At 38.5% G+C, this 24,662-nt stretch overlaps 1 protein-coding gene across 4 annotated transcripts in view; it reads right to left on the bottom strand.

The window, feature by feature from the left end:
- SULF2 (sulfatase 2) overlaps positions 1 to 24,662 on the bottom strand; it is a 307,964-nt gene that overhangs the window by 89,482 nt on the left and 193,820 nt on the right. For 3 of the 4 annotated variants that reach the window (XM_081325670.1, XM_081325669.1, XM_081325672.1), the window contains exons 1-2: positions 22,157 to 22,558; positions 3,457 to 3,702 (exon numbers count right to left, since the gene is read on the bottom strand). In XM_081325670.1, the coding sequence (XP_081181796.1) occupies positions 3,457 to 3,702; positions 22,157 to 22,172 (262 nt within the window). In that variant the 5' untranslated portion in view covers positions 22,173 to 22,558. Of the gene's footprint in view, positions 1 to 3,456; positions 3,703 to 22,156; positions 22,559 to 24,662 lie in introns of those variants that run through there. The other variant, XM_081325671.1, reaches the window with a different exon arrangement.

Raw genomic sequence — 24,662 nt, 5'->3', positions numbered from 1 at the left:
CTATTAGTAATACAGTGGCAGCATTGTTCAACCAGAAATGACACTGACTTTGAAAATATTATATTGGAGAGGGGACAAACTATCCAAAACTGTCTGTTTACTACTTTACCTCTTTTCCCTTATGTGATTGTGATTATATATAAAACTATATGATCGCTACATATTTGCTATCTACATATCTTGGGTGAACATTTCTTGTTAAAAATTTATTTGGTTATTTACATGAAGACTGTTTGCCTTTAGAGTAAAAGCAAGATATTGCCTCCTATCCCAATTTTTGCTCCTTACTCTTTAACCTCTTTAAACTTGTAGAGCAGTACAAAATTTTTCCAGATTTTTTATATTTTTTCACATATAACTAAAAAAATGTATCACTGATTTCAGAAGGGCTGGGGAATTAAAAACACTAAATATAAGTTGTGCATTGTTATTGTTGAAAAGTAGGTATTCTTTGTGCCATTCTTTGCTGTTTAACATGATTTTATTTGTTAAGTATTTAACTGCAAGATACTAATTGTAGTGAACTGATCTACTGATATAGTATTTTATTGATACGTTAACTTCATAGAAATCAGTGAATTACAATGTTATGCCTGCAACCTTTAAGAATGTATCCTCAGAAGTTAAGTTCAGTAATATCTCAGTATTACCCAATATATTGTTTAAAACCCTGGGGTTCTAACTAAAACAACAGACACTTATTTTGCCTTTCCATGTAATAGTTCTCTGATCAATATTCTTCTCAATTCCATCCCTGCAGCAAGACCAAAAAATGAACACTTTTAGAACTGTTAGTTTACTTCTATTTGAAAGAGATCCAGACTGCAATAGGAACTTGTATCCATCAAAATATATATATCCATTCAGACAAATGAAATTAGACACAGTAGCCTAAAGCCAATTTTTAAGCACAATTCGTATTCTGAAGCACTATATGATCTCACAGATGGCTTTGTCAGATGCATTTTGTCCAGCAGATCTTAATTTGTTTGGACACATGAGCCATTGTGCTTGAAATCAGCAGAAGTACAACAGATTATTAGAGTAAGGAACTCTACTGCTCAGAGAACTTGGCCAATTGCATCAGAGACAAGCAGGCAGGCATAAAACAGATCATGATAAATTTTTAAGGACCACCCTCTGAATTTTAGTCACAAGAGACTGTGAGATAATGTGCAAAGCTTTTTGGAATATGCATTATTAAAACAGGTCTGTCTAGCTCTGAGACACATAAGATTCTCACCCAAAAATGCTTCATTAAACTAACATTTCCCTCCTTGATGCAGTAGATATATTCTATGACTTAAGAATTTAAAAGGAAATGTAAATAATTTTTATGATTTTAAATCATGTTAAAAAAGTAACATCAGCAAAATTAACAAGCCACCCATGAATAACTATGACTCTTCTTATAGTATTAATGAAAGTGTTTTGAATTTCTATTACACAAAAATAAATAGTTTTATTGCAGTGCTCCTTAGGACAGCTCACAATGATTAATACCATGTTTTTTTTATATGAGTCTATTAAAAACATGAGAGAAATAACCATTTCTAAGCTATTCACCTTGCAAAGTCCAAAGCTGTCAGTTTTAAAATGTTTATAGTATAAACATTTTGAGTAACTTTTACAGCATCTCCTTTACTTTTTACAGAATTAAATATAAATGCAATGCATTTCAAACGATGCTCATTTGGAAATTGGAGATACACTAGTATTGGCATTATTTGGGGGATGGTTTCTGGGTTCTGTAGAGCAGGGGTGTCAAACTCAATTTCATTGAGGGCCGCATCAGCATTGCAGTTGCCCTCAGGGGGCCAGGTGGGTATGGCCAGGTTGGGCGTGGCCTACTGGGTGGGCATGGCTAGAGTGCATATGGCCTACTGGGTGGGCATGGCCAGCTCTACATCGTTCGCATCAAGGGTGCCTATGGGGGCCTGGGCAGGAGTGGGACAGATCTGAGGGTCTCTGGCAGACGGAGGGTCTCTGGGCCAGGGCCAAGGCAGTGGGGGCTATCCCTCACTGTTTCCAGGATGGCTTCAAGGGCCACATGAAACCACTTTGCGGGCCGGATCCAGCCTCCGGGCCTTGTGTTTGACATGTCTGCTGTAGAGGCTTTCAAAAGCTACATGAAATTCTGGGGCTGAGATTTGGCACCTCTAAATTAGACATATGGCATAAATCTAATAAAAATATTCTGATATTATCATAACTAATTACCAGTACTTAAACAATTTTGCAAAGATTAAGATAATCATTTCTACAAATTGTTACTGTAAGAACAACATAATTAAACTTGTTCCTCAACAATTAAATCTTCAATTAGTGAAATGATCCATCTTCGTCAGAAAGATGGCAACCTGACATTAATTCTTCTAGACAAGTAAAATATTGTGTACACAAAAGAAAAAGTGACTTTTTCAGCAAGAAAACTAACCAGGTCTTCTTCCAACTTTAATTATATGACATATAATTAAATGTGTTTTCTTGTCTTACTGCTATTTCCATGTTATCCTTTGAATATTTATTTGTGGATATGTATGTAAGTGTGTGTGGCAACAAACACAGCCCTCTTTAGTACACTTATGATGTGCAATGAAGACAAAACTAGAGCTTGTGCCAGCCTGACCTAATAATGTGAAGCTCTAATTCCTTTCTCAAAGTCTGCCTCATTTCCTAGAAATCTAGAATCAAAGAAACAACAGCCTATTTTATTATTAAGGTATGTCCCTATCAATTCCAAGCATTTGAACAAATGATTTAAACAAATGACTTTGCTTTGTGCTTTGATATCTACTAGATGTTAGGAAAGGCAGAAAAACACACTGCACAAACAGAAATTCATTTGTGTAGCACAGAATGCACTTCATTTAACATTAGATAGCAATTTGTGTTTTTAATGCAAGTTCATTCCCAGATTGTTTTAGTTTACACATGAATTTTTACCTGGATGAATGAAGCTTGAAGCATCAATACTACATCTTGCCCTTCTGAAGGCCTGTAGAAGGTCATCCAGAAATGGTATGATGCACTGGAAGGAATTGGTCTTTATTCATGTTTTGAGAAGGATAAAAGATGGAAGTGTGGGAAGCTTTGAAGAGCCAAACCACTCTTATTCCCATCCCTGAAAACCGCTCAGAATACTTCAGAAATTAAAATATAGAATTCGGTTGTTTTGCTTCCATATTTTAATGATATAACATGGCAATGCTGGTGGCTTCAAGTGGAGCACTCTAGGACTCATCAACTCTCATGTTGGCTGGATAATTTTGGATTCCATAGATTTTAACATTTGCCAAGGTTCAGAAATACTGATATAGACCATTGAATATGGGTTCCTCATCTCTGATCTAGACAAATTTATGTACCAGCAGAAACTAGCTAAAGTGAACTCTAGGACCGGTGAAAAGTATATCATATTTATTAATTAGTATCATACAACCCTTTAATTCTTACCAAGTTCTACATCCTGGTCATCAGTAAGAACAAGAATGATGTTTGGGCGGATATTCCGCCGGTCCCTTTGAAATCTTCCCTTCAGACGCTGATTCAACAGGAAGGCTGAACTGTCATCCAGCAAGGATAAGAGAGTCATTATGAATAATCCCATGGCAATATTACGCTGTGCCATATTGTTCTGATTTTGCATGCTCTTCGAGCAAAGTTGAAGGAGTATTTTCTGGTTCTTCTTCAAACGCTGATCTAAGAGGGAGCAAATTTTTTTAAAATGTAAAAAATATGCAATAAAAATATAGACATATTTTCCAAACCATTAATTTTAAATACAACAAAGTTGCATTAAATTTTAATTTAATTAAAAAATAGATTCTCCTTTAAGTGGGAAAACTATGCAGCCCTTCAGATTCAATTCCAGAACAGCATTTTAGAGTACAGCAGGATATACAAATAGCACTTATTTGCAGCTCTATAAAAAGCTGCATTTTTTTGTGCAGCTGTCCTCCATAATTATCCTATGATCCTGAGAAAAAATGTGGCTACTTTAAATGGGTGCATTTGCTACATTTGCAACACTGCATACTCTGAGGCATCTTTCTGAAGCTGAGTATTTCACAAGGGTTGTGAAAGCACATTATATGGCAATCATAGCAAGTAGCAGAAGATGTGCATGCCTATAAAATCTGAATGAACATATACAAAATAGCCACCCATAGCCTTCATTTCCAATATACTTCCACTAAATCACTTTGGCTTGAAGATAGTTATCTCTCTTTGACATTTTAGATCAGGGGTCTTCAAACTTGGCTCTTTTATGACTTGTGGACTTCAACTCCCAGAATTCCTCAGCCAGGCAAGCTGGCTGAGGAATTCTGGGAGTTGAAGTCCACAAGTCATAAAAGGGCCAAGTTTGAAGATGCCTGTTTTAGATGGTAACCAGAACAAACAAGGTATTATTTACAACAGTTAGAATAGGTAGGTAGTTGGTAGCTAGACAGACAGACAGACAGGCAGACTTCAAATTATTGTTAACTTGGTTAACTGCCTGGAGAAGTCCCTGCCATTTTCTTGGCAAGATTTTTAGAAGTGGTTTGCTCTTGCCATTTTCTTCCTAAGGCTAATAAAGGAAGACTGGTTCAAAGTCACCAAGATGACTTTGTGCTTAAAGCAAGACTAAGATTCAAGGTCTCTGGTTTTCAGTCTAGTTCCTTAACAACTACACCAAACTGGCTCTACTTTCATAACTTACCTTAACCACAAAAACCAAAACAAAATGAAATGAAAACCCATAAATAAGATCAGATTGGTATTAAAATTAGAAAAGGACACTCCAGGATAGATTTTTAACATTTATTTAGTCATTAAATAAAGAAACAATCTGTTGAGTGGGGTTTACAGGTAAAAGTAGTGTTAGTCCATCTTTCTGGGTTTTTTCCCCTTAACAATCCTTTTTATACTATGGCAATATACAGAAACTATAGAATTAACATTTTAGGGCAAGGTAGCAATAAGTTTAAATTAATTCTATAAGGTAATCAAAATGGTAACTTTCCTCAAAAATTTAATTGCAGTAATTCTCTCAAAGCAATGAAAAAATGTATGCTTACTGACATCACAATTGAATTTCTTTCCATGTGTCTGACAAATGCAGGATTAATTTAGAAGAGTGCTATAATTAATTCTGAACTTTCTAAACTTTTTGGCTGTGTGGGTAGATATTCAGTGTTATGTCAAGAAGATTGGGTTATTATTTTAAGTCAGTGAGTTTGTTTTAAAAAGAGAAAAACAGGCAGGTTGCTGGACTTGTTTTAAAAAGGGAAAACAGAGAACCCGTTCTTTTAAAAAAATCATAAGCTGCCATACATATTTTTAGTTGACATAAATCAACAGCCAACAGCTTTTCTTGTCCAGAATTTAGTAGAACTGTCATATTCTTATTTTATTATTCACTGAATTTAGTATACCCAAGAAATACAATTTGCAAAGGTGCACAGCTCAAAATTCTCTAAGCACCTTTTATTAAAAATCACCATCACCGGCAAAGCAATGAACTACAAATTTTATACTAATTTTTATAAACTGAGATTTCATTTCATATTATGCAACTTTATCACAACCATACTGTAGGAAGAAAAGTCTTCATCATGGTTCCTCCAAGCGGGGAATAAACATGGCAACTGCTTTGGGAAGAAGGTTGTAATTTCATTGCAGAGGAAAGCCAGACAGAAAGATGGATCCAATAGAAAAAGAAGGGCTGAGCACATGTGGGTAGTGGGTTTTTATACCCCCTGGACTCTATTGTCTGGAGTTATTTCCTGTTTCAAGCTTTGTATTTCCTTTGTCACATATTCTGTCCTTAGCCTAGGTGTGCCCCTCTAGGATTCTTGATGGTTGTGGGTATGTCCTATTATGTCCCCTGCTTCCCTGGGGCTGTGGCTGATGTTGACTCTAGAGATCTTTCTTCCTAATCCCAGTTTCCTGACAAGATTATCACATCTGCATTTCTATAGAGTTGGTTTGTGCTTGGGACAGAGAGACTTGGGGGCAGGGTTGGTTTCTGCTTTTAAAATCCTTTAAGGAAATATATTCTGTCCTTTTAATATTTCCTTCTCTGGGGAGCTGACTTCCCACAGTCTTGATCAAACTTCTGTGCTGCCAATTTCATTTGCCCATGGCATCTTATAATTATTAAAATATTCACAGTACAGTCTCTCTCTCTCTCTCTCTGACACACACACACACACACACACACACACATACACATACACACAAACAAACATACCCCTTATCTCATAAAAGTGTGGAATATTCCCAGTAAATATATCTATATATTTTACTTTTACTTCCCAGTAAATATATCTATACATTTGTGCCAAAATTCACTTTGCTCAGATAAACCTTAACTTAAAAATTTCTTAAGCTGTGGCAAACTACAGGCCTAAAACAAAAGGATCAGGTTTTGCTACAACTAAAGGTAGAAAACCAGGACAACTATAATAGTGAACCTGCACATATATTAGCTGAGCATTGGTATAAGAAAAATAACCCTCAAATGCATTTACTAGAGTCATCAAACTGGAAGAGGCCATTGAAACTAGCTGCCTATTCTGTGCAAGAATCCAAATCAAACTTTGATAGACAGCTGTCCACCTCTCCTTGAGAATGTCTTCTAAACCCACTACAGATTTCAGTAATTAATTCCATTGTTAAACTGTTTTTATTCTTAAGAAATTACTGCTAGCATTTCACCAACTCTTCCTCCTGTAACTTAAAATTTATTATTGTGTATCCTAGGATTATAGAAAAACATGATATAACTTTCTTTTGTTCAATATTTTTTCAGATATATCAAGCCAACCTTCCAAGAATCTCTCTTTTCTTTCACCAATATTTACGTTTGTAGTCCCAGATCTTCTCTGAATCTGATTTTGACCAGACCTTTTTAAAAGTGTAAGGCTTAGAACTGGACAAAATCCTCAAGATGCCATCTGACTACTAAAAAATAAATAATTAGAAACTGTAACTTCTGTTAAACACTGTATTGTTCAACTGCTGCTAAGCATTCTTTTTTCAACCTGTTTGGCACCCACTGTCAAGTAATCCACCTCAAATTTAACTAGATTGCTAATTAGAACATCATTAGATAATGTGGCAATTGCTTTGCAGAAATCACAGTAATTTATGCTTACTGAAATCCTGACCTAATTAAGGAGGTTTGCTGGATTTTCTTTGCTGGTCTTTAGGATGATAATAACAATTTGTTCTTCACTCATCTGATACTTTTATTCTCCAGGATTTCACAATGTCAACACAGTATATCAGCAAAATCCCAGTACTCTGGGATGAAATTCATTCAAAGACAAAGCAAAATAGGATTTGAGTAGTTCTATTTTCTCTTGCTATTGTTAAGTGTTAATATTTGCAATTGTAATTATGTACTTTTTTCTTCTTTTTACTTTGAACATATCTGAAGAAGCCCTGGGTTTTTTTTATCTTAACATGTTTCATCAGCCTCGGTTCATTCTGACCTTTAGCTGTTCTCATCTCTTCTCTGTAATTAAGAACTGTCTTTTTCTTGGTGATGTGATGTCCTTCCACCTCTTAGGTTTTGTTTGCTTCCTTGATTCTCACTAAGTTTTTGTGCAGCTGTATAACCTTGTTTTCGAGTCATTTCTTTTCCCCCCCCTCCTTGCAATTCTGCTTTCATTATCTTTTTTCAGGAACTGCCATACATCTTGAGCTCTTTTTTTCTTATTTAGTTACTTCTGTCATGGAATCATTTGTCTGGTTTTATTTATTTAAAAAAGAACACTTAGCATTCCAAAATATATGTTCCATTATATTTATCTTTAGTTTTCCTTAACTTTAAATAATCCAGGATTATGTGGTCAGTGTTGGGCTCTTGGGCAGTTGCCTAAACGCAAAGTAATTGTTTTCTAAACATCAATCTCACAGAGTCCTCTTTAGTAAAAATTATTGCAGCCGATGGAATTCTTAGTATATCATGGAAGAGGATTTTTGATTTTATTTCTAACATCTTTCCTTTAAATCAGTGCAGTCAAATTTTTTAATAACAAGGACATTTGCAGCTGGTTGTATATGTAACACTCATATCTCTAACAAATGTGAGAACTACAGGTAGTCCTCGACTTACAACCCTTCGTTTAGTGACTGGGGTTACAATGGCACTGAAAAAATGACTTATGACTGTTTTTCATGCTTATGACTATTGCAGCATCTCCACTTTCATATGATCAAATTTTGAATGCCTGGCAACTGGTTCATACTGATGATCCCAGGGTCACGTGATCACCTTCTGCAACCTTCTGACAAGCAAAGTCAACTGGGGGGGAGGGAGCCAGATTCACTTAAAAACTGTGTTCCTAACTTAAAATGGAAGCAATCCACTTAACAACTGTGGCAAGAAATGTTGTAACATGGGGCAAAACTCAATTAGCAACTGTCTAGCTTAGCACAAAAGTTTTGGGGTCAATTGTGGTCATAAGTCAAGGACTACCTATAACTCTTACAGTTCCTTTCTTGAAAGACAAGCTGATAGATTTCTTTGGATCTTTTGCTGGTGAATGGATTGATGATGTTACTTACTTGACTTGCTTATTATGAAGAAATGGGATGAAGAATTTTGTATCTGTCAGGAGGTGTTGAGATGAGGGAATCGTATATACCTGAAGTGAGGAGCTGTTCTTAGTGGGTGAGAGTTTCTTTCCTTAATACATTTATCTGTTTTCATATTTTTCCTCTTCTAATGTGTATTATCTTTCATTATTTTATTCAAAACTTTAAATAAAATTAACTGAAAAAACATAAGCTGGTAGTCAACAGTTCTTGATCCAAAGTTGATAGTTATGCAAGCAGACAGCTTCAAAGCTATCATGTCCCTTACAAAGAATCTGTTAATCTGTAGAAAGGATAGGAAAGAAAAAGAGTTACATATTTGAACTAGCATGAGTATAAGAGCCACAGAAAACACACTTTTACTTTGGCAGTGGTCAATCATTTATTTATTTGGATTCATTTACTGAGCTATCTCCATAAGACTTTTCTCAAGTCCTAACCAAGGACATCAGTTTAACTGTGTAAAGCTAAGAGCTGAGGTTTACTGTTGTTGTGGAAGTCTAAAACCTTTGGCAGACCACTTCAATAGAAAGCAAAATTTTCTTTGAGTCTCTTTTGACATGAATTGCGGAATAAGAAAAGGATAAGGTTACAGAAAATGGAATGCTTTTACTTTAGAAGTCAGTTTTTCTCTCAGCTAGTAAATGTGGGATTTCCCCCCACTAATGGCATCTGTGTGAACTGGTGAAGCTGTTGTGTAAGAGAAGAATGTCCAGGTGGCTAGGATGTGAATCATTCTTAGGCTCTAAGTATACCACTATATTGGAACTTTTCCCCAATGTTCCTGTCATGTCTACTTTATCAACTGCGTTCCATACTGATTAGTCTCAAATCAAGGTTTTCTGATCTTATGCTTTCCCTTTTCCTCTAAAGGAGAAAACTGTTATTCTTTGCATCTGCAAAGGCAATAAGCTAGTTTACATTTCACACTGGCAGGTTCATATACTATACTAAACCATATTGATAAAACACAGAATAAAATACAACTGGATATAACATGTTACATCCAAAGAAATAAATAAAATTATTGGCTGATCCATTTAGTACACTAAGGGAATAATTAGGTTTCCATAACTTCCTGAATCACAAACTCTCTAACTTTTAACTTGTCTAGCATGTTATATGAATCTGTATTATACAGAAGTTCGTTAACAGGTAAATTGTTAGTAGGCATTTCATAGGAAGTTCTAACCTGACCAATTGTCCATTCCAAAAGAAGCAGTTATAAAGCAACAGTATAAACTTAGGACATCCTATGAAGAATTAAATAAATGTTCAGACTGAATTGCTTTGTTTTTGTATAAATTGAATAAAACAATCTCAATCTCTTTCTCTGAAATTTAAAACCACTGCTTCTTGTCCTTTTCTGATATAAAATAAGTTCTTCTTTCAGTAGCCATTTAAATATTTACATCTAATTTGTCACCTACTCTTATACTGATAGCTGTCTTCTTCATTATTCTTCTTTCAGAACTGAATATCAAGTAGTATTTATCACTTCTATATGTTACTTGCTGTTGATTCCAGGGCTATGACATGCATAAAATGAATTAGATTTTTTAAAGTGTTTTCATTTTCCCCCTAAAATTATATGTTTACAATACACTCTTGCCCTCTGCAACACTAGAAGTTACAACATCCAGTTTGAAACAGATAATAGCAATAGTTACCATTCCTATGATGCCAGTGAAAATATTTTTTTAGAAAGTGGGTTGAGTTAAACTAGCATGAATGTGAATTGAACAACAAATTGAACACAAGGTTAGAGTACTTGTCAAGCTTAGAACTGATTTATTCTCTTCACATTCTCTCAATGGCATTTAGTTGCATGGATAAGCACTCAGTATTTTGATCTGACATAGTGCAGCATTTGCTAACTTCGATAATAACTGGAAAAAATCCCAGAATTCTGAATTCTATGATATCATCTTGTTCATACAGCAGTATTCCAGTATTTGAGGGGCTGCCACAAGGAAGAGAGGGTTACTTTGTTCACCAGAGCACCAGGGGGAAGGACAAGAAACAATGGTTGTTAAGTGATCAAAGAGAGAAGCAACCTTCCTGACAGTGAGAACAATCAACCAGTAGAACAGCTTGCCTCCAGAAATTGTGGATGCTCCATCACTGGAGATTTTTAAGAAGAGACTAGACCAGGGTAGGCAACCTTGGCTCTTTTATGACTCATGGACTTCAACTCCCAGAATTCCTGAGCCAGCGTGGCTCAGCTTGGAAACCTCTCCCTTTTCCCTCAGCATGACTGGCTCAGGAATTCTGGGAGTTGAAGTCCATGAGTCATAAAAAAGCCAAGGTTGCCTACCCCTGGACTAGACAATCACCTGTCTGAGATGGTATAGATGGGCTGGGGGCTGAACTAGAAGGTCCATTCCAGCTTTATTCTATTCTATACTGTATCTAAGGCTATCGTCCAATGCCATTTTTATGAATTATTGCAAGGTGTTAAATACATTTTTCAGCAAATGTAAAAGCTTTTAGAGAACCTGTCTCTATGATACTTATACACATTTTCAGAAGACATAGTAATTTTTAAAAATCATTTTTTTACCAAGTTATTATGTGCCGAATACCTTCTGATTGCAGGCTTTCAGACAGCTATAAAGAGCACTTATGAAGAGTAGCTATTTTGATAATGAGATAGATGTAATGTGTGAAAATAGTTTAAACATCTATGTAGGAAAGTCAGCTGTAAAGTAATTATTTTGGGAAAGAATGTTTGAAAGCAAACATGCTGCTTTATGCTCACAAAAATAAGTTATTTTATAGCTATACATATATATAAGAAACTGTAAGCAAAACCATTTGAATAATTTTTGTATTCAATAGGACTTGAACAAGAAATTCTACTTTATCAAAAATATGAGCTGTGTCTCAATAAGATTACAATATAATTTAAAATGCAACAGAAGTGGAGGATGAATTAAAAAAACTGTAAGTTGATCAAAGGAAAATGATCTCAAAAGTGAGATGATATAATGCAGTAGAATTTCATTTTTTGTTTTGAAAACATAATGAGTATGAACCTACTGCACACTCAAGGGGAGACGGAAACATGGGCAAACAATGAAGATTAAGAGCTTAAAACCTTGCTAGTAGCAAATGTGGTTCAACTAGCTAATACTAGACCCAGAGAAACATCTATGTATTCTTAAATAATATAATCATTCAGCTAGTAAACTTTCAAGAAAGGGGACAATTACCGGTAACCTACATTTTCTGCAATAATATTGCTTGTTAATAGGGAATTTTATCAACAAATACACATCTGTCTGATGCATGAATTTATTTTATTAAATTTACATGTTCCCTACTGAATATGGAAATGTGATGTTCAAATGGACATCTCAATATACACTTAATTATCTCCACAAAAATGAAGTAAATTGTCTAAAACATCCCTGAGTCATGTGAAAATCTATCAATTTGATTGTTAGTTTCAGACCTCTCCTGGATAATTAAAGCTGCCTTTGAGATGACCTGTGGGTTAAGTTCTACAAGACTCTGGAGGAAGTAGATTATCTTGTCCCAGTTCTCTTGGTGTTTATGATGGACACAGCATTAGTTGTTCTTACTGATGACAGAGCTGTGATGGAATGATGCATCCATCTTGGTGTTCTCTGGCTTCTCAGATGCTTTCAACAGCATCCACCATGAATATGACTGGGTTATATAACATTCTGCATGACATGCCAAAAGTAGACAGAAGTACAGTTTTCTTTTTTCAAACCACTGGGACTTACTGTATATTTTATCTTCATTCAAGCATATACAAAGAATAAAGGTAAAGATGTTAAACATAAAAACTATGAAGAGTTTACTTTGTAATAATTTTATTCAACAAAATATTCCATTTCCTTCTCTGGAAGAAATAAGTACACTCTTGGCTCTGCCATTCGGTATTGTCTGCCCCCTTTGCAAGAAACAACCTCAAGTAGGCTGGAAGAGTTTTTCCCCACTTCTACCTGCAAAATTTCTTAAGCTATGCAATGTTTGCATGTATTCAGATCACCCCAAAGCATCTCAATGGGATTTAAATTTGGACTTGGACTTGGACATTCCAGAACTGTCCATTTCTTTTTTTCTTCATCCATTCCTTGGTGGATTTACTGGAATACTTAGGGTCATTGTAATGTTGCGATATCCACTTTTGCTTGAGCTTCAATTTTCTGACATGGTCTCATGTTATCTTCAGCATCCTCTGATATAATGAAAAATTCATAGTGGATTCTATGATGATGAGTTGCTCAGGCTCTGATGCAGCAATTCAGTCCCAAACTATAACATTTCCACCACTGTGTTTTACAGTTGGTATCAGGTTCTTCTGATGAAATCTGTATTTGATTCTGATGCTGGGGCCAAATAACTCTACCTTTGCCTCATCTGTCCAGAGCACATTGCTCCCCAAAGTCCTGGTCTTTGTCTAGGTGTTCATGGGCAAACTTTAGTCTTTTCCTCCTGTTTTCTTCTGTATAGCAAATCTTTCCTCCTGGCATACCTCCCATTTGTTCAGCTTCTTTCTAGTGGAAGGGTCATGCTCTTCCAAATGAGCAGCACATACTAGGATTGCTTCTATTTAAGAAGAGCAGTGAGCTCATGTCTCTCTGTTGACAATAACAACCATTTACTCAGACTCCATATGCCTTGACTCTGGACTTGAAACCTTGTGACTTTGAATTGGCTGACAATCTTTCTACAATGTTTGGACCCTTGGACTTTACTTGACCACTGCTCTGTCTGCTGTTTTGTATCTGAAACTGTTTCAAGCCAAGCTTGTTGGATTGTGGGGGATTTATTTCCCCCAAAATAAATATGTACACCTGTGTGTTTGCATTCACATTTCTTTTGCTGCTTGTTTATTTGCTCCATCATCTTCTCAGTAAAGTTTGCAACCACCTCTCTCTGTGTTTGTGGAAACAGGACGTTTTGCCTAGATAACAGTTTATGGTTATCCCCATCAGTATCCCCTTACTACTGTATACACTGTCATACCATGTTGTTGTTAGTTGCGAAGTCGTGTCCGACCCATCGCGACCCTATGGACAATGTTCCTCCAGGCTTTCCTGTCCTCTACCATCTTCTGGAGTCCATTTAAGCTCACGCCTACTGCTTCAGTGACTCCATCCAGCCACCTCATTCTCTGTCGTCCCCTTCTTCTATTGCCCTCAATCTTTCCCAGCATTAGGCTCTTCTCCAGTGAGTCCTTCCTCCTCATTAGGTGGCCAAAGTATTTGAGTTTTAGCTTCAGGATCTGGCCTTCTAAAGAGCAGTCAGGGTTGATCTCCTCTAGGACTGACCGGTTTGATCGCCTTGCAGTCCAAGGGACTCGCAGGAGTCTTCTCCAGCACCAGAGTTCAAAGGCCTCAATTCTTTTGCGCTCAGCCTTTCTTATGGTCCAACTTTCACTGCCATACATTGCAACTGGGAAGACCATAGCCTTGACTATACGCACTTTTGTTGACAGGGTGATGTCTCTGCTTTTTAGTGTGCTGTCTAGATTTGCCATGGCTTTCCTCCCCAGGAGCAAGCGTCTTTTAATTTCTTGACTACAGTCCCCATCTGCAGTGATCTTGGAGCCCAGGAAAATAAAATCTGTCACTACCTCCATTTCTTCCCCATCTATTTGCCAGGAATTGAGAGGGCCGGATGCCATGATCTTGGTTTTCTTAATGTTTAGTTTCAACCCAACTTTTGCACTCTCCTTCTTCACTCGCAACAAGAGACTCTTCAGTTCCTCTTCACTTTCTGCCATTAGAGTGGTATCATCTGCATATCTTAGGTTGTTGATATTTCTTCCAGCAATCTTAATTCCAACTTTTGACTCCTCTAGCCCTGCCTTTCTCATGATGTGCTCTGCATATAAGTTAAATAGGCAAGGCGACAGTATACAGCCTTGCCGGACACCTTTCCCAATTTGGAACCAATCAGTGGTTCCGTGTCCAGTTCTCACTGTTGCTTCTTGGCCCGCATATAGGTTTCTCAAGAGACAAATAAGATGTTCTGGTACTCCCATCTCTTTAAGAACTTGCCACAGTTTGTTATGATCCACACAATCAAAGGCTTTAGCATAGTCAATGAAGCAGAAGTAGATGTTTTTCTGGAACTCTCTAGCTTTCTCCATGATCCAGCGTATGTTGGCTATTTGATCTCTAGTTCCTCTGCCTCTTCGAAATCCTGCCTGTACTTCTGGTAGTTCTCGATCCACATACTGCTGGAGTCTAGCTTGTAGGATTTTAAGCATAACTTTACTAGCATGAGAAATGAGTGCAATGGTGTGATAGTTTGAACATTCTTTGGCACTGCCTTTCTTTGGAATTGGAATGTAAACTGATCTTTTCCAATCCTGTGGCCACTGTTGAGTTTTCCAAATTTGCTGGCAAATTGAGTGTAGCACTTTTACTGCATCGTCTTTTAAGATTTTGAATAGCTCAGCTGGAATACTGTCACCTCCACTAGCTTTGTTGTTGCTCAGCTTTTCTAAGGCCCACTTCACTTCACATTCTAGGATGTCTGGCTCGAGGTCAGTGACCACCTCATTGTGATTATCAGGGACGTTAAGCTCATTCTTGTATAGTTCTTCTGTGTAATTTTGCCATCTCTTCTTAATCTCTTCTGCCTCTGTTAGGTCCCTGCCATTTTGGTCCTTTATCATGCCCATTTTTGCATTAAACGTTCCCTTCATCTCTCCAATTTTCTTGAAAAGATCTCTGGTCCTCCCTATTCTATTGTTTTCTTCTATTTCTTTGCACTGTTCATTTAAGAAGGCATTCTTATCTCTTCTAGCTATTCTCTGGAATTCTGCATTGAATTGGGCGTATCTTTCTTTTTCTCCCTTGCCTTTTGCTTCCCTCCTTTCCTCAGCTATTTGCAAAGCTTCCTCAGACAGCCATTTTGCTTTCTTGCATTTCTTTTTCTTTGGGATGGTTTTGGTTGCTACCTCTTGTACAATGTTGCGAACCTCTGTCCATAGTTCTTCAGGCACCCTGTCTATCAGATCTAATTCCTTAAATCTATTTGTCACCTCTACTGTATATTCAACGGGGATATTATTTAATTCATACCTGACTGGCCTGGTGCTTTTCCCTACTTTCTTCAGTTTAAGCCTAAACTTTGCAACAAGAAGCTCATGGTCTGAGCCACAGTCAGCTCCTGGTCTTGTTTTTACTGACTGTATAGAGCTTCTCCATCTTTGGCTGCAGAGCATATAGTCAATCTGATTTCTGTGTTGACCGTCTGGTGATGTCCATGTGTAGAGCCGTCTCTTGGGTTGTTGGAAAAGAGTGTTTGCTATGACCATCGTATTCTCTTGACAAAATTCTATCAGCCTGTGCCCTGCTTCATTTTGTACTCCAAGGCCAAACTTGCCTGTTATTCCGGTTATCTTTTGGCTTCCTACTTTAGCATTCCAATCCCCCATGATGATAAGGACATCATTTTTTGGTGTTAGTTCTATAAGGTGCTGTAGGGCTTCATAGAACCGGTCAATTTCATCCTCTTCAGCACCGGTGGTTGGGGCATAGACTTGGACTACTGTGATATTGAATGGTTTGCCTTGGATTCGAACTGAGATCATTCTGTCATTTTGAGGATTGTATCCCAGTATTGCTTTTCCTACTCTTTTATTGACTATGAAGGCTACTCCATTTCTTCTGAGGGATTCTTGCCTGCAGTAGTATACCTGATGGTCATCTGAATTAAATTCACCCATTCCTGTCCATTTTAGTTCGCTGATACCTAAGATGTCGATGTTCAGTCTTGTCATCTCTTGTTTGACCACGTCCAGCTTTCCTTGATTCATGGATCTTACATTCCAGGTTCCTATGGAGAAAAAATCTTTACAGCATCGGACTTTCCTTTCACCACCAGACATATCCACAGCTGAGCGTCCTTTCGGCTTTGGCCCAGTCGCTTCATTCTTTCTGGCGCTACTAGTACTAGCCCTCTGCTCTTCCCCAGTAGCATACTGGATGCCTTCCGACCTGAGGGGCTCATCTTCCAGCGTCATATCGTTTTGCCTTTTGGTACTGTCCATAGGGTTTTCATGGCAAAGATACTGGAGTGGGTTGCCATTTCCTTCTCCAGTGGATCACGTTTTGTCAGAACTCTCGGCTATGACCTGTCCGTCTTGGGTGGCCCTGCACGGCATAGCTCATAGCTTCATTGAATTACGCAAGCCCCTTCGCCACGACAAGGCAGTAATCCATGAAGGGGTGTCATACCATAGGTTCTAGAAATTGGTAGCAACTTTTAGATAGCTCTGATGAACACATCGAAGATTAGAAACTATATGTGACCTTGAGAACTTGAGCACTTAGTCCTAAATGTCAAGAAATCCTATATTCTCCATCATGGTATGTTTAGGAGGGTAGTTGTTAACAAAAGGTTAATAGATATCTGGCTTGAAAATCATACTCTAAAATTACTGATCCTCAACATTGCCTCATCACACTCAGTGTCGGTATTGAATGAGGTGCCACAAAGTTCATTCCTAGGCTCTCTGTACTCCTGAAGATGTTTATAAATAACTTAGAGCAGGGGTGTCAAACTCAATTTCATTGATCAGCATTGTGGTTGCCCTCAAGGGGCCAGGTGGGTATTGCCAGGGTGGGCGTGGCCTACTGAGTGGGCATGGCTAGAGTGCATATGGCCTACTGGGTGGGCATGGCCAGCTCTACATCGTTCGCATCAAGGGTGCCTATGGGGGCCTGGGCAGGAGTGGGACAGATCTGAGGGTCTCTGGCAGAAGGAGGGTCTCTGGGCCAGGGCCAAGGCAGTGGGGGCCGTTCCCTCACTGTTTCCAGGATGGCTTCACGGGCTGCATGAAACCACTTCGTGGGCCGGATCTGGGCCCCGGGCCTTGTGTTTGACATGTCTGACTTAGAGGAATAGAAGGAATGTTTATTTTATCTTCAGATGAGATAAAACTGAGTGATATAACTATTAGGTTAGAAAGCAAAAATAAAAACACTCTTAAGAGAAATAGAGAGATGGCTAGAATAACTTTCTCTGTAAAATGGAAGCCAATGAACCAATATATAATGGGGAACATCTGCCTGGAGAATACTATTCATGATTAATTAATAGTAATTAATTGCAAACTAAATCAGCAGCAGATGCAATTTGAGGCAGGAATAGAAATATCATTTCCAAATCATGGGGAATAACTGTTCATCTGAACTGCATATTGGTCAGACCCTAACCTGAGACTAGTTCTGACCACCATACTTTAAAAAAAAAGGATTCAGACAAAGATACCATAACAATTTAGAAAAAGGCAAGAAGGATGATTTGGAATATGAAACTAAGTGGAACTAAGTTCATGGACAAATAACTGGAAATGCACAATTTCAAAAAAGAAGAAATACAAGAGAAATTATCTTTTTTTTTTCAATTAACCTGTAAGGATGTTGCATAGAGGATGATAGGGCAGATATAGAATAATGGATTTAAGTTATAGAATAAAAGAATCTTGTTCACTGTAAGAGCAGTTTGATAGTGGAACCATTCTCCCAAGAAGATGATGGGCTCCCCTTTACTGAACATTTTCAAGCAAAAGATAGGCGACCATAAATGGTAATGTTTTAATTTGGATTCTTACAAAGAGCACTGCATTGGGTGTTAGATTTTCAATAGCCTCTTTCAAGTCCAAAATTTTATAACAAATTCTTAGCATCCCATATTGTGCTATTTTTCTGATACTTTGCAAAATATATCAGGGCAGTTGTTATGGAGAGTAGCTTCATAGCTGAAGGGTTAACATTCTTCTTGCATTTAAAAGTCTCTGGTAAACTGTAATTGTGAATTATAGCATGCTTGCATTTTTTTGTAAGTATGCTTTTTTCCCTATTAGCTTTAATAATGGTTGCACAATGCTGCAGTGACTTGAGAGGGGAAAATACATCCTAACAACATTTACAGGCAAACATTAGAAATTGGAAAGGGAAAAATGAAAGTAATTATTGTCTTGAGCCCAGTAACCAGAATCTTTAGTGAGGCAAGAGCTCCAGTAAATTGGGAAATGACCATTTTACAAGCAAGATGAAGGTTCAATATTACCAGGGGAAAGATGCAGATTTCTTCTAAATTGACATAAGTCAACCTACTATCTAAATCAATTCTGTGAGTATATACAAATTTGGAACAGTTTCTGAACTGCTGTAAGATGTAGACATTTCCTAAGAGCCTTTATTTAGGAGGTTTATTTATGTTCATTTCTTGGAAGAGTAAAAGATGTGACAGAGTCTTGTAATTTAAGACTGATACTGATCATTTGGCAAAGTGAACTGAACAGCAGGAATAAAGCCTAGGAAGGTAAGTTGAATGTATGAGGAAAATAAATCATTATTTGGGCTACTATCAAGAAATGAATTATAGCAAAATAAAGTTTGGGCAGAAGGATCCATTGAAATAGATTTTTCAGAGCCACAAAGTAAAAAAAGGAATATAATAGAATATTATGGAATGCTCATCCATTAATCAGAATAGTTTATATAGATACAAATTCAAACACTAAGAAATATCATACCCCTCAAATACCATTGTGGATGCTTACTGGACTTTTTTCATTAGAAAATAACATAAAACTTAAGTTCTCTCTTGAATTCCCCTTTTATTTTAAAAATCAAAAAAATATATTAATGTACACAGCTAAAAATAGCAAACATCTACGATTCTATGAACTTAACTGAAAGCAAGTGTTATGTAGTTCCAGAAAGCTGATTTCAAGTAAACGTATTTATAATTGGAATGGAGAGAAATGTAATTAAATCAGTAGCTGAAATACAGAAATAAAATGGCAAGTAAGACTGACGGACAATAGTAAATTTGGAAATACATGGTACTAGCAGTAGCTTGCACCTGCCAGTGACACAATATAATTGATAAATTATGCCAATGAGTTTTTAAGTGGATAAAATTGCATAATGCATCTTATATTTCCTATTATTTAAAAAATCCCCATGATTTCACTCCTTAGCAATTGCCCAATAAAACAGGTATGATAATTATATCAATCCTGCCTTTTTATTTGAGATGTGTATATATTAGTATACAAGTACTTCTGTTCCATTCCCTTGATCTTCATAGTTTTGCTCTAGTATAGACTGTTTTGAATTTGAGATTTTCAGAATATACTAAAACTCCCATAAAACCAATTGTAACTTTAGGGGGTACTAGATTGTCACTAAGGTTAACATTTTCCACCAAGATGGCTTTCTTTCTATCTCACTAATGTAAAATGTCATTTACTTGTTTCATAAAATATTCCTGTTGGAACATAACATGTATTATAAATAATATTTCTACATTCTCTCTCTCTCTCTCTCTCTCTCTCTCTCTCTCTCTCTCTCTCTCTCTCTCTCTCTCACACACACACACACACACACACAGAGAGAGAGAGAGAGAGAGAGAGAGAGAGAGAGAGAGAGAGAAAGTACAAAAGAGTTTTTTTACCTTTCTAGACAACTCTAATACTGAAATATAAAAGAGAATTAAAGTTGAAATCATGTCTATGACAGCTAGATGTTCCTCTAATAGAACCAATTTACATAGTTGAGCTATTTGGAAAATTATACCTTTTGTTCACATGTCTAAGTTTTCATCAAAAAATAAGAAACCATTCCAGGCACTTTTTTAAACAAAAAAATTATGTAACAAGTGTTTAAAAATGATTTCTCCCACTGAAGTCTACAATGGCAACTATAGCCAGACTTCCTACAATTTCTCTTACACACAAAAACATACATTTTCCTTACAAATATTCTCCTACATACATTATTTAGCATCCCCTCAAATATGTTCCCTACTTGCAGTGAATTAAAATAACAGAAAAGGAAAACTGAAACCTTATATATCTGTATCTTGGAGTAACTGTTTTTGATGAGATGGGTAGCTATGCAAATTTGATAAATAAATAACCAACTTTTCACTGGAAAAAAGGGAGATGCTTCCAAGTACCTATATAGAATGACTACAATCAACTCTAGAGGTAAACTGCATTATTATAGAGCAGGAAAAGCTCGTCCTTCTAGACAGCTTCACCTTTATTCTGATTCTTAGTCCAAAGACTTCAGAAGTAACAAATAATAATTTTTAAATAAAGCTTTCAGAAGTTATACTGAGTAATTTTCCAGCTAACAATAAGCACCCAAACAACTCACAGATTTAAAGCTTCCAAGACAGAAAAACCCAGGGACACCTAGCAGCTGTGCCCATAGGATCACTGGATCTTAAGGGACTGGATAGTCCTAGGCTAGCAGGACTATTTAATCCTTTAAGACAGGATGCTATTTCGAACATAATATCATTTTTTAAAAGACCTCAGGATAATTCTTACTTTATCTGAAGTACTTTTGTTCAGTATAAAAGATACAATTTTCTACTCTTGTCGTTCAAGCTGGTCTAACAAAAGTGTTCTTATATAGAGAGAAAGAGCTGTCTATTCAATTTCTTTCACTTGTCTTAGGAAATGGGGGTTACTCACGAAAGCTGTTGTAAGAGTGGAGATTTTTTTTGGGGGGGGGAGAGAGAGAGAATGGACCGTTCCTATCATGCCAGTGAATTAACGGTCTTTACGGATAGCGAACACAATTGCACGTTAATTGTTTCATTTTCTAGGACCATTTCCTAAGAACGGTTCTACGTCGAAGAAATTGCAAAAGAAAGTAACTTGAAGCCACTCGCTTCGAGGGTAGCGAAGCCTAGATGGAGACTCAAGATTTGTCTTCTGAGGAGGACGAAAGTGGGGTGGGGGGGGAAGAGAATACTTCTTCTTGAGTAACTGTCGGAGAACCTTCATCTGTGAAGGAGCCTCCCACCGAGACGCCAATCTAGACACATTATATTTAAGTATAATAAGCCCACACGCTTCATAAGCTTTCACTACTATGCGACCAGCCCTCAAGTTTAAAAAAAAAAAAGCATACACGCGTCCATCGGACAAAGCGCTGCCGCCAGAAGTAGAAAAGCAGAAAGGCAAATAAAAACTGGCCCCTCCCGAAAAACCTGGCGGCTTGTCCTGGGAGCGGGGCGGCACAGGGCGACCGGCTGAGCCTGCCGAGGGCAGCGCCTGTCGCCGGCTTCACCCGTCCAGTCCTCCCCCCTCCCTCCCCCCCAAAAAAAAACAACAACACCCGCTAAGTTGGACCTCTAGGTCAGCGTTTCCCAACCTTAGGAACTTGAAGATGCGTGGACTTCAACTCCCAGAATTCCCCAGCCAGCATAGCTGGCTGGGGAATTCTGGGAGTTGAAGTCCACGCATCTTCAAGTTCCTAAGGTTGGGAAACGCTGCTCTAGGTTCCCCGGCGAGCCTCTCTCCAGCGAACGGAAGTTCCCCCTCCCTACCCGGGTGGGTCACATCGCCCCACGCGCGGGGCCAGGGAGGCCGGGCCCGCCAGCCTTCCTTCGGCTTCAGCCGCCGCCGCCGCCGCGGGGAGGCGAGGCAGGCAGCCTTCGCAGAGCCCCCCCCCCCGCGCGCGCGCGAGGCTCCTGGAGGGAGTCCGGCGTTTCTTCCGTCAGGGTCCGGCTGATCCCCACCCCCGTCCTCCCCACTCACCTGGGAGCGGCTCCATGGCCCTCCGCCCTGCCCTTCAGGAGCACCTCGCCCTTCGCGCCGCTGCCGTGGCTGCAGCCGCCGCCGCCGAGCCCGGGAGGACGCGCCGGGGTCGCATCTCTCCTTTCCTCTCCGGCTACTTTCGCGTTGCCGCCGTTTTGCTTGTCCCTTTCTCGGCTCGCTCGAGTGCTTCGGCCCCGGTCCGTTCTTCCCTGGCGGCTTTAGTGCCCCCCCCCCTAAACCCTCTTGGGGCTCGGCCGGTCGTCTCACGCAGCGCGGTTTCAACGCAAAATGCCAGCCAGGCTCACCCGTGCCCGGGCGAGGAGCGAAGGAGCTTCTCCTATCGCTCCCGCCGGTGCGGATCCAAGCACGAGAGAAAGCGATTATGTCCCGATAAAAGGCAGCGGCCAGATCCCATTTCAAAACAGAGCGGGAGGGAGGAGCGGGGAGAGTGTGGGACGGCTTTTTTTTTTAAGTTAATTTATTTCTAGGAGGATCCTCCTCTCCAATCTTGACGCAATCCCCAGGCGGCTCAGAGGAGGTGGAAACCTGTTCCATCGCCGGCGGCATTTGTCAAAAGGCCGAGGAAATCTGTCGCGATCACCCCCTTTTCCCCCCTCGCCGCAGGCATGGGTGGGCGTGTAAACTTCACCCCGCATGCAAAGCGGTGTTCAAAAACACTCTGACCCTCAAACTTTAGCGTGTGAAGACGTGTCTTTCTACTCCGTCTCTCCCTCCCCTCCTCATACACCAATTTCTCCCATTGCCAGAAACGTCAAGTTTTTCTTTCCATGATATCTCTGTCTAAGAACTCCAAAACGAACCAGACTCACTGAACCAAGTGGATTGTGTAAACTGAGGCACTGTGCTTACTTTATGTGTTTTACAAGCCGAGGAAGCTAATTCAGTCCATTATGGTTAAGGAGTAAATCTCTCATGGGAATAGATAAAAGAGAAAGCATCTGAACTCAAGGCAAGAGATGAAGGTCCTACTTTTTTTCATGGAAAAAAAATCCCTACACTGATCTTCTTCAAGGCTTCCCTGTGGAAAGCACTCTTCACAGACAAAAACAACTTTGAGCAAATACATCGGGCATTTCAATAGCTGGAAGACCAGATTGATGGTTGCAGTGGTTACAGGTTACTCTTTAAGGAGAGTTGCTGAGAAAAAAAATCAGTTTCTTTAGGAAACTAAATAATATAACATACAAATACAAGATTGTGCCCGATATTGATAGGAACTTCTGGGTCTTTGTAAAATAAATATATAGCAACCCATCAGGTTTGATCCAGGAAATAAAACCATGGGACATGAAACTGAAAATCTAAATGGCATGTGCTATTTTTTTCAAATAGCTGTCTGTCAGCAAATATGTCATTATTTGCATTATTATTTGCATTATTATAGCAGTCTGAACATCTGCTAACAGTCAACCAGATGTTCAGACTTGATTTGGCATTTTTATCCACCTATTGAGTCCTTCCCAAGGACCTTGGATAGGAGATGTTGTTTGATGGTGTTAAAGATATTTTTGCAGGATGTAAGCTGTTCCGGATAAAGCTGACTTTTGCAATTGACTGATGGTGATTTTGTCAATGCTGATGATGCTCCAGTTGCTTTGTGGTTGCACCCAAGGTGCCTATTTCTATTGATACTATCTTTGCTTTTTTGCCACAGGGGTTCTATGTGATGTTATTATTGTTATTATGTTATATTAGTACTGTTCTGGTGGTATTGAAAAAAATGAAACTACAATCTGGGTGTTCAAAATGCCCAGCTCACATTACAATATCGCAGTAATGTGATAATTATTTGTTTCTTTCCCTGTTGCCTTCCCATAAGCAAAGTCAGTGGAAAAGGTGGAAGGGAGTACTTTGGTAAGTGACTCAGGCATGTCTTGTGCTGACCCTCTCCCTAGCGTCCCATGATTTGCATACAGTCTGAGTTGGCCCTCCCATAAGTCCTGCCCCAGCCCTTCCCAGCATCCCCTTGTGGGCATGCCTGTGCTCTTTACCTCAGACTCCTGCCTCTTCACACATAATCACCCACACAGCACTGCAAGTCTTGGGGTTACATCAACTGGGACTATCCAGGATTGCCAACATTAAACAATGTGATCGTGTGAAATTGAGCTTTACGACCACATCACTTAATAATGGCAATTCCAGTCCCAATTGCTGTCTTAACTCAAGAACTACCTCTATGTAATTGGAATGTCCAGGTTGGATGACAGATCTTACTTGTAATTTGTTGGAGTGTTAGTTAATACTAATATAATTCTCCTAATTTATTTTAAAGGTAAGATATTATTTCAGGAACAAATATATACAGGCATGGCCAAAAGTATTGGTATCGTTCCATATAGATTCAGATATTTTCTACATTTTGTAGATTTTCTCTCCCACACATACACTCTCTCTCTCTCTCTCTCTCTCTGTGTGTGTGTGTGTATATATACACACATATATATTATAATTTACTTTATCAATCCTTTTGAAGAAAGCAACT

This window comes from Vipera berus (assembly GCF_964194415.1).
Source record: "Vipera berus genome assembly, chromosome: 3".
Lineage (NCBI taxonomy): Eukaryota > Metazoa > Chordata > Lepidosauria > Squamata > Viperidae > Vipera > Vipera berus.
This window is presented reverse-complemented; position numbering and strand designations above follow the sequence as displayed.